The 10683-nt window shown below is 39.3% G+C and overlaps 1 protein-coding gene across 2 annotated transcripts in view; it reads left to right on the forward strand.

The window, feature by feature from the left end:
• RAB31 (RAB31, member RAS oncogene family) overlaps positions 1-10683 on the forward strand; it is a 90314-nt gene that overhangs the window by 32836 nt on the left and 46795 nt on the right. For both annotated transcript variants that reach the window (XM_045289077.1, XM_004714068.2), the window contains exons 5-6: positions 1109-1215; positions 9949-10058. In XM_045289077.1, coding sequence (XP_045145012.1) covers positions 1109-1215; positions 9949-10058 — 217 coding nt within the window. The remainder of the gene's footprint in view (positions 1-1108; positions 1216-9948; positions 10059-10683) is intronic.

Below are 10683 nucleotides of genomic sequence, written 5' to 3' on the forward strand. Positions count from 1 at the left end.
TATAGGGCTCATCCATCCTGGATTCCCTGTATTTTCAGTTCCTATCTGTACCAGTGTACCTCCTCTGGTCTAGCCAGTCTTGCAAGATAGAATATGAATATATTTTTAGGTTATCAAATTGAGGCTCCAGAATGGTGGTTCTCAACCTTCCTATAACCACAACCCTTTAATACAGTTCCTCATGTTGTGGTGACCCCCAACCATAAAATTATTTCATAACTAATTTTGCTACTGTTATGAATCGTAATGTAAATATCTGATATGCAGGATGTATTTTCACTGTTACAAATTGAGCATAATTAAACATTGAGCATAGTGATTAATCACAAAACAATGTGTAATTGTAGATTGTGAAATATTTATGTGTTTTCCAAGGGTCTTAGGCTTCCCCTGTGAAAGAGTCTTTCGACCCCCAAAGGGGTTGTGACCCACAGGTTGAGAACAGCTGCTCTAGAACATCTTATTGACCAAAGGCCACAGTTGTTTGCTGACATTTCCTCCCCAACTCATGCAAATTGAATTCCCTTTTTTGCTTGGGATTACTGATTCCATGGGTAAGATCATTCATTTAAAGACCTATCACTATTACTATAGTGAAAGTAAAGTGAATTCTTTACTTTCCTGAAAACAAGAGCATTTTCTTAGTCCTGTTATCTTTATGCCTGTGGAGTGAAGACTATAATTTTACATTTTATCTATAAGAAAAAACTAGTAATATGATTATCTTAACTTTCTCAGGTTGTACCATTAGAAAAGGAAACAAGTGTGACTTAGATGTTGTGGTGGATTAATAGTGCTTGTCTGTTAACTGAGAGGTTGGCAATTCAAATTCACCAACTGCTGTGTGAGAGAGAGATGAAGCCGTCTGCTTCAGTAAGGTTTACAGCCTTAGATTCATTATAGGGCTTTTCTACTCTGTCCCGTGGGTCACTCTGAGTCACAGTCAGCTCAGCAGAAACAGGTGGGCATGTATGACTGAGCTAAAGCTTAAGTGTGTGGTAAGATAGTAGAGTATGCTAATCCAAACAAATCTCCTAAAAATATGTTTTTCCACTACAGTGTACTGACTGTAATAATATACTGACTGGTATTTACACGTTTGATTTAGGATTCATTTCATACATTGAAGAAATGGGTGAAGGAACTAAAAGAACATGGTCCCGAAAACATTGTAATGGCTATTGCTGGAAACAAATGTGACCTCTCAGATATTAGGTAAGGTGCCTTTAACAAATGTTTTCATGTGTTCATTCATCCCTGAAGTCTTTCTACAAAGAGCTATTTTGCTTGTGTTGTTTCTCTTTTCATTGTAATTATTTAATATATAAGTATTTGGGCTAGTCAACATGGCATTTATTTAACCAAACTAGATTTTAGGAGAAATGAAAATTTTCATGACTATTAAAATGAAATCATAACAGAGTTATAGACTAGATTGCTTTATTATTTTTATGGTTACTAGTTCCATAATTATTATATTACTACTATTCATCATTTTAATAATGGGTAGGAGATTTATAAAACTTTCCATAAGATCCCTGTCTATTTTAGTGCTAGACTTTAACTTCAAGATGTGGTCAAGTACTTATAATCTCACTGTTTTGTTTTAAGATCTGAATCTAAGAGCAGTGTCCCATTTTATATGTACACCTCGGCTTCCCCCAGAGACTTTGGATTGTTGAACTTCCTTTGGGAGAAAGATTTGTTAGGAGTCCACATAGATTAGAGATTTGATGATAGCTTTATCTGGTCTGATAAGCTAGCTCTCTTACTAAATAAATGTTAGAAAAAAGAAAATAATGATTTTTGTCTCCCTCCCCAAGTAATTTAATTTTACTGTCAGGAGTTACAATAGTTGATATGATAGCTACATTATGTTTCAGGTTTTGCTAATCCAAATGTGATTAAACCACAGTTAAATAGACAAATTGGATCTTAACGTGGCATTTGATAATGTTCTATTTTTTTTTATTATTTAAAAAAAATTTTTTTAATCATTTTATTGGGGGCTCATTCAACTCTTATTACAATCCATACATACATCCACTGTGATGTTCTATTTCTTTGGGATTTCAAAAGCTTTATATCAAATTGCATTATATTGATTTATAATAGTAGCTATAAATGCCTTATCATTATTTGTTTTTCTGGGAGATGGAAGAGTCTTTATTTTTTTATTTTGTTAATCCTTTTATTGGGAGCTCTTACAGATATCATAACATTCCATAGTTCAATTGCATCAAGCATTATTGTACCAATTGCTTCCACAATCAGTTTCAAAACATTTTCTTTCATCTTGAACTCCTTGATTTCAGCTCCACTTTATCCCCTCCTACCCCCACTCTATCCCCCAGGAACCTTTATTTATTTTGTGTGTGTGTGCCATATCTTTCACATATAATTCTGTTGTTTGATCCCACCAAGTGGGGTTATACAGTCATCAGTGCAATCAGCTCCCTATTCATCCCCCCCCCCTTCCTGTACCCTCAGGGAATGATTACAGTTTACTGTTTATAAAGGATTATCTATCTTGGCTTTCATGTATCGAACAATCTTAAATATACAAATGAACCTACACACATCTAAAATGATTAAGGAGGTAAGACAAATAAAAACCATAATAGTAAGAGGAGAAAATGTTAAAGAACTAGAGGATAGTTACATGTTTCATAAATGCTATAGCGCACCCTGGATTTATATTCCCTTTCATGTGGCCCTTCTGAGAGGGACTGTCCAATTATTTTACCGGTGGGTTGTGGGTCTCCACTATATCCACGCCACTTCACACCAATTTGGTTTCTTGTTTGTGAACTTCTGATATCTTTTCCCATTAACACCTCATGGTTACACAGGCTACTGTGCTTCCATGTGCCCTTTGCTGCTTCCCTGATAGATGCATGTGTTTAACTGCAAGCCTTCAAGACCCCAGACACTATATATTTTAATAGCCAGGCACCATCAGCTTTCTTCACCACATTGGCTTATGGACCCAGTTTGTCTTCAGCCATGATGTCAGAAAGGTGAATATCACACAATGCCACATTATTAGAACAAACTGTGCTTGTACTGAGGTAAGATTTAAGTACAGGCCCAAAATCCATCTGCTTCCTTGTTGAATTTACATATATATACATAAACAAATACACATATATTTACATTTTTGCATATATACTTCAGAGGGGTACCCCCAAAAAAGGGGTAAAAAGCTCTGCGGGGTGAGCTTTTGTAGTACGCATTTTTCCCAATAGGCTAGCATAAAGAAATTCGCTCTCAGGTAGTGCACCCAGTGGTGTTGTCTGGGAAGGTTCTCTCTAGTCACAGTGAATTCTTTCATAAAAGCAGTTTCACCCAAACTTTGTTTTTCTATGATGGCCAATGTAAGAGAACAGCAAGTAGCTGTGACATTTTGTTTCCACTCAGGAAAAATGCCGCACAAACTGTTGTGCTTACAAGGACAGCACTATGGGAAAACTCCAGTGTACAGTGGTTTTCTCATTTAAAAAGGTGAAATGCCGATTGATGAGACAAATCTTATTCTGAACATCTGTCAACTTCCTGAATGCACGAAAATATGTATGTCCTTGTGCTCAAAGACTGACAACAGACCATTGAGGAGATGAAGTTATCTGGACTATCCTGAAGCTCAGCGCAATGGATTTTAGCAGAAGATTTGGGAATGAGAAGGGACACTGCAGAGTCTGTGCCTTGGGTTCTGACTGACCAGGATAAAGAGCATCGAGTGACAACTTGCTGTGCTTTGAAAGAACAGCTCTGAAGCTACCCAGACTTTCCCCCCAAGGTCATTACAACCCCAAAAGCAAACATCAGGCAAGCCAGTGGAAGACATCATCACCTCGCCCCCCAAAAAAGCTCATCAAGGGAAATCAAAGATCAAGACGATGCTCATTTGTGTTTTTGATGTGAGGGGGATAGTGTATTTGGAGTTCGTTCCAACAGTCGTTAATCAAGCTTTTTATTTACAGATTCTGAAAAGACTGCATTAAAGTGTGCTACAAGAAAACCCTGATTAGTGGCACACAGGGAACTGGTTTTGCCACCATGACAATGCACCTGCTCATACAGCTAGCTCAATGCACCAGTTTCCGGATAAAAACAGCATGCCTCTCTTACCCTACGTACCTTATTCTCACTTTGTGCGATTTCTTTGACCTCACTTTGTGCGACTTCTTTTTGTTTCTGTGAATGAAGAGGGACATGAAAGGACAGCAATTTGACGACATAGAAGTGGTGGGAGAAAAACAAACTGAGGGAAGTGCTGTCAGCCATCCAAACAGATGAGTTTAAAAATGTTTTCAAGAATGGAATAGAACAAAAAAAAAAGAATGGAATAGATTTGAGAAATGTATTAAGTGTAATGGTTGTTTTGTGAAGTACTTTAAATACATAGCTTTGGGAAAAAATCCAAGTTTTGGGGGGTACACCCTCGTGTGTGTGGGTGTGTTTGTATTTTTTTTTCTTCTTTCCTCTTTTCCACTATCATGTTCACCCACTGTTCACGTCTTATAATTCCTCTCAGAATCAATTCTAATGATCAAACATGACCAGAAAAGCTACACCCATCTCACCATCAGCTTTAGAACCTTTACTATTCCCCTGAACCCAACATATTGGCTCACTACTCCCCTCCCTGGGTCCTCCTCTCCCATGCCCCCCAGGAACCATCGGTCCATTCACTGTCTCTGTAAGATTACCTATCCTGCCTATCTTGTACAGATAAGTACCCCCAAACAACCCAAAACATACAGATAGTCACCAGGCCAACAGGGAACATGACATAGAGCAGTTGGATATCTCTCTGTTAAATAGAGAGAAGGACATGTCATAAACCATCAGCCCTGTCCCCATTTCTTTCAGGCTTACCTATCCTGGGTCCTGCTTACCTAACAATACATACTCCCTTTTAATCGTAAACATTCGTGTCCAAAAGGCAAGCATCCGCAAAGTCCCCAATGCTATCCCTGCAGTCAGGGATAACAAGGTCTGGTGCCCCCACCCCCGTTACACCTTTAGGCTTTCACTGTGGCTCCCTTGTGAGTAATACCCAGCCAGTTCAGGTGGGGTGCCAAGTGCTGCCTGGGGACTTCGTGGCTTCACTCTCATCACTGTTCTGTTGCACTTTGCTCTTAGTTTGCCCCTATGGGCGGGTCAGACTGGCCACTGTCCTCGAACTTTATCTTCAGTACTGTCCTCTGCAGCGCTGTCAGCTAGAGAGGATGCCACGTCTAGAGCTAAGGCCGGTGCTGCAGTCATCTCTGGGAACAAGCTACTCCAAGCAAGAACATCACCCTCAAGGATTGGCACACTGGAATGAGGCCTACTCTCCCTCTCTCTTTCCTGTGGAATAAAAACAATAACCTCCCCTTGGGTGGGTTAGTCCCCAGGTCCCCGTTGCTGTCATTTTTCTTCCCCCATCGCTCTGTGGTTCTTAAAGGCATGTGAGAAGAGGTGAAAAAATGTCTTTCATCACAGGTGCTATCTATATTTGTTTTTGGTGACATATGAATCCGGTTTGGTCTGGCTCATGCCAGAATATATGGTCCCCAGCCTGAAAATTGTGTGTTGTTTGCATTTTCCCTTGTGTCCCTCTACTGTTTCCACTTACCTCAGTAGACTTTTTCCTTTTGTGCTTGGCTAACCTCACTCAGCATAATATCTTCCAACTCTTTCCACGAGATAGGTGTTTCATTGTTTCATCACTATTTTTTAGGGATGTGTATAGTATTCCATATACCAGAGTGTTTTAATCCATTCGCTTATTGATGAAAATTTAGGTTTCTAATTTGTTGCGATTGTGAACTTCAAAGCAATGAACATTGGAGAGCAGATGTCTGGTCATGGTCTGTTTCTTATTTCTTCTGGGTATATGCCCAGTTGTGGAATAGTTGGGTCATATGGTAACTCGATTTCAATCTGTTTCAGTTATCCGCAGATCGCTTTCCACAGAAGCTGTACGTATCCACAGGATCACTAACAGTGAATGAGAGTTCCTATCTAACCACACCCCTGCCAACATTTGTTGCTCTCTGTTTTTTTGTATTGGAATAGCTTTGTGGATATTAGGTGGTATCTCATAGTTGTGATTTGCATTTCCTGGATGGCTAATGATCGTGAACATTTTCTGATGTTTATTGGCCATTCAGGTTTCCTCCTTTGTGAATCTTCTGTTCCAGTCTTTTGCCCATCTCCTCAGTGGGCTATTAGTTTTTCCTTGTAAGTTTATAAGATTCTGTAGATTTTAGTAATAGACCCTCTGTCTTATATGTTCTTACTAAATATCTTTCCCCAGTCTATGGGCTCACATTATTCTCTTGAAGTCTTTCAGTGTACACAAGATTTTTATCTTTAGTATGTCCCACTTGTCTATTTTATCTTCCTCTGGGTGTATATCATTCTTTATTTCTGATAGTCCATGTATTCCCTGTGCTAATGTTCTTAGCTTTGTCTCAATTTTCTCATTGATGATCCTGATAGTTTGGGGTTATATCTTGAAGTCTTGATCCGCCTTGAATTTGTTATTGTGTATGGAGTGAGGTAAGGGTCTTGCTTCATTCTTTTGTAGGTTGATATCCAGTTTTTCCAGTATCATTTATAAAAAGGGTATCCTGTTTCCCATTTGATATTTTTTGGCCCCTTATCAAAGATCAGCTGTCTGTATGCTGCTGTTTTTATTTCTAGATTTTCTGTTCTTATCCATTGGTTTGAGTAGCTATCGTTATACCGTTACCGTGGTGTTTTGACAACTGTGGCTGTGTAATAAATTTTAAGGCCAGGTAATGCAAGCCCACCCACTTTATTCTTTTTCTTGAGGCGTTCTTTGCCATTTCTGGGCTTCATCCCTTTCCACATGAAGTTGGTAGTCAGTCATTCCATTTCTTTGAAAAATTATACTGGTATTTGTATCAGGATTGCATTGAATTTATAAAGTGCCTTAGGTAGGATTGACATCTTTAGAATATTGAGTTTTCCAATTCACGAGGATGGGATATTCTTTCATTTGTGAAGTTCCCTTTTGGTTTATTGTAATGTTTTGTAGTTTTCCTTATACAGATCTTTTGGTTTTTTGGTTAGGAATATCCCTAGACATTTCAAATTATGCTTGGCTGTTGTGAAGGGTACTCCCTTCTTGATCACTTTTTCTGTAATCCCATCACTTGTATATAGCAATCCAATTGACTTCTGCTTGTTGATCTTGTATCCTGCTGTTTATGTCATCAGTAAGGGTCCTGGTCAACTGTAGGCTATTAGTAGGTATGTTTTCTGGAAGTCAGAAATTGCACTTGGATTTCCAACTGGGTAGGAGCCTGCATTCCTAATCTCTGCATTGTTCAAGGGTTAATTGTATAAGAATCTGTTAGAGCTCTCGGGGGAGAGATATACTGTACCTCTGTCCTTGGCTCCGCGTGAGAAAGAATTCACACCAAAGCTTGGTTTGTGATCCCAGTGAGTTTATAGAGAATAGAAGCAGTTTCAGGTCCTACAGTAAATGGAACTCAAGCCAGACAGAGTCCACGGCACAGTTGCGGGACTGCGGCCTGGCCGCTCTGCACTGCAGCTGGCTGTGCTACATCGTGTAGCAGCCGCTGGGAAAGAGAGCCCAGAGCAAAACCTCTGGCCTAATCAGGGGCGTGGGGAGGTATGGTTGACAATACTGGTCCACCCCATTGGCTGAATCAAATTCATCTGGCTTAGATGGGCCAATCCAGGTGTAAAGCCCACCTAGGTTTACCACCCCTTCCTGGCCAGAACCTAGAACCTCTGAGCATGCGTAATGGACGCCCCAGTCCTTATGCTAGCTACCTAACAAATCCCTTTACTGAAATGTTTCAAATGTCAGAAATCTTGTTACCATGGGAAAGGGTGGGGGTAAAGCAGAGATGGTACCAAGGAGTTCAAGAAGAAAGAGGATATTTTAAAACTGATTGTTGTACCAATTGTACAATACTGCTTGGTGTGATTGAACTATGGAATGATCTAATATGTGTATTACCTCCCAATGAAAAAATTTTTGGGGAAATATATATAGTCATCAAAATTTTAAGAATAACAATTATGAGAGGCTTGCCTGTTAGAAAGAATAAATAAAGCAGACTTAAAACCATAAATTTGGCATAGTGTGCCTTCAGTAAGAGACGTAAGGGATGTACAGATTCCAGTGAACATGTTTTAAAGACTTATTTTTTCTGGCTCTAATCCCGAGGCACTTGTTTTTATTATGGTTTCTGAAAATGGTTCCTCTCAAAAGATCTGGGGTCCGTAAAGAATTAAATGCATGTTAGAAATTCTGTAGTAACTATATAAATCAGTTCAAAGCCTTTATAAGGCATTTGAGGCAGAAAGGAGACTTGGGAGATGGAGTATATCTCTTCCCTCCTTTCACTTTTGATTTTGGATCCACCTTATTTTCTTTTCCATGGTTTTCCTCCTGGTGGGGAACTCTGGCTGCCACAAATGATTTGCAGTCAACGACTGACCTGAAAGGTGAGTGGTTCCAATCGACCCAATGTCACTGCAGAAGAAAGGCTGGCGATGCACTTGCGTGAAGATCATGGCCCGAAACCCAGGGAGCACAAGTCTGCCCTGTAATGTGAGGGGCCCATGCGTCAGAACTGACTGCAGTAGGAGGTTTGGTTTCTGTGTTTTTTCCTATTTTTATTTATCCTTCTGGTCCAGGATTTTATTTATCATCTCTTGTTTATAACATCGTAAGAGCTTCAAAAGGTGTCTCTTTCCCAGCCACGCTTCTATTTCTAGAAATGGTTCTTTAAAAGTATCTTCCTAGAATGTGGGGCTGACCCTGTCAATCTTTTTCTCTTCAGTGGCTGTTGGGTTCAAGTTAGGCTTCATGTGTGCTGCTACTTCCTGCCTCTCGGAGCTCAGAGTTGACCTTCCCTTCTTTCAGACAACATCCCATTCCTTTTTCAAATCTTTCCAAGGTACCCAGAGCATTGCTTGGTGCAGAATTAACTTTTAATACTGTATGAGAATAAAAGCCTCATTTAGACTGTTTCCTTGCGTGCAATGACCTTCCATCACACATTCTTGTCCATGTTCTAGCTGTCTTACATGGCCATACTTAATCTCCTCCAGAGCATCTTTCTGGGTCTCTTTGGTCAAAACGTATCACTTTCTACCTCCTTACTCCTGAAGCACTGTATTGTACACTTTTGCCGATGTTGCAAGGTTATAAAGGAGTTCTTTTAAAGTATAGGTTCCAGAAGACAGGGACCATTGTTTTCTCTAGCACCCACAAAAGTGATTCGCCTACAGTAACTGCTCAATAAATATTTGAATAAATAAATTAAGGAAATGTGTCTTTTTTGTGTTAGGATCTACTATAATATCTTCATGTTGAAAATGTGCGAACAACATTTTCAGATCAATCATTTAAATGTCCTTAGACCTCCACAGGAACAAGGTGTTAAAGTGCAAGTCCAGGTGTGCCCTATTGCATCAGAATTGTTGTAGCTGCAACCTACTCGGTTCCAGTCCTCCACGTTGGGTTGCATAATCTATCAAAATAATTTCTCTAATTTGTGAAAGATATGTATTAAAAGTCTTACAAAAGCATACACACACACACAAAAACGTTTTTTAAAACTGTCTCACTGGGGAGGGGGGTGGACGCCAACCCCCATGATAGCTAAAATGTGAAATGCTGTACTTAATTATTTTTCACCCTTTTTTGGGAGGCCAGGAAACACTGTTTTATAAATGCACATCTTATTTCCATGGAGGTGTCCAATTTAAAAATGTTTCACCTGTACTAGGTTTGCAATATCTGTTCAGTGATTAAGTTGCTACTATTTTATAGGAGCAATCAAGGAGATGTCCTGCCCCCCTCCCCAGAGCTTTTCGTTTAGCGTGCTTTGACTCCTTGCATCTGTCAAGAGTATTCAACTGTGTATGGGTTTGGCCTCTGTTTTTCAGGGAGGTTCCCTTGAAGGATGCTAAGGAATATGCAGAATTCATAGGTGCCATCGTGGTGGAGACAAGTGCCAAGAATGCTATTAATATTGAGGAGCTCTTTCAAGGAATCAGTAAGTATTTGAAATTGTAGTTTCAGCTTAGCATGTGTTTTTATGCTCTGGGAGTTCAAGGATAAATCCATAGAGTGCTGAGGTGAAACTGTTAATCATTGTGAATTTATCTGTTGCCATAGATATAAAATTTACAACTATATATTTTGTAATATTAGTAGACTTCTGTTGTAACTCCCTACCCTACATTTAGAAAACTCGTCTTCCCCAATCAGTGTTATGCAAGTTAAAATGCAGTAACCCTCTTGAAAAAATGAAATTTAATAGGAAAATAGTATATTCTATAGCAGTTTATGTTAATATGTGGAGAGGAAGAGAAATAAAACAATTATAAGGCATAGAAAACTGAAATAACCCTTAAACTGACAGACAATTAGAGAGAACCTTTTAATAATTTCTTCTGCCTGATGGCCTGTTAGCAAAAGGCATCAGTCCATCCTATGTTTTCCGAAATTGCATGGAGAGTCCATTCGTAGAGATTTTGTCATTTTTTGATAAGCTGTTGGGCAGTAGGAGTCCCTGGCTGGTGCAAATGGTTGGTTTGCTCAGCTGTTCATCAAAGGACTCCTTAGAAGGAGATATAACAAAATAATAATAATTAATAAATTATCAAGGGTTCATGAGG

The sequence above is a fragment of the Echinops telfairi genome, unplaced genomic scaffold (genome assembly GCF_000313985.2).
Source record: "Echinops telfairi isolate 266 unplaced genomic scaffold, ASM31398v2 ScPeMD7_24;HRSCAF=84, whole genome shotgun sequence".
Classification (NCBI taxonomy): domain Eukaryota; kingdom Metazoa; phylum Chordata; class Mammalia; order Afrosoricida; family Tenrecidae; genus Echinops; species Echinops telfairi.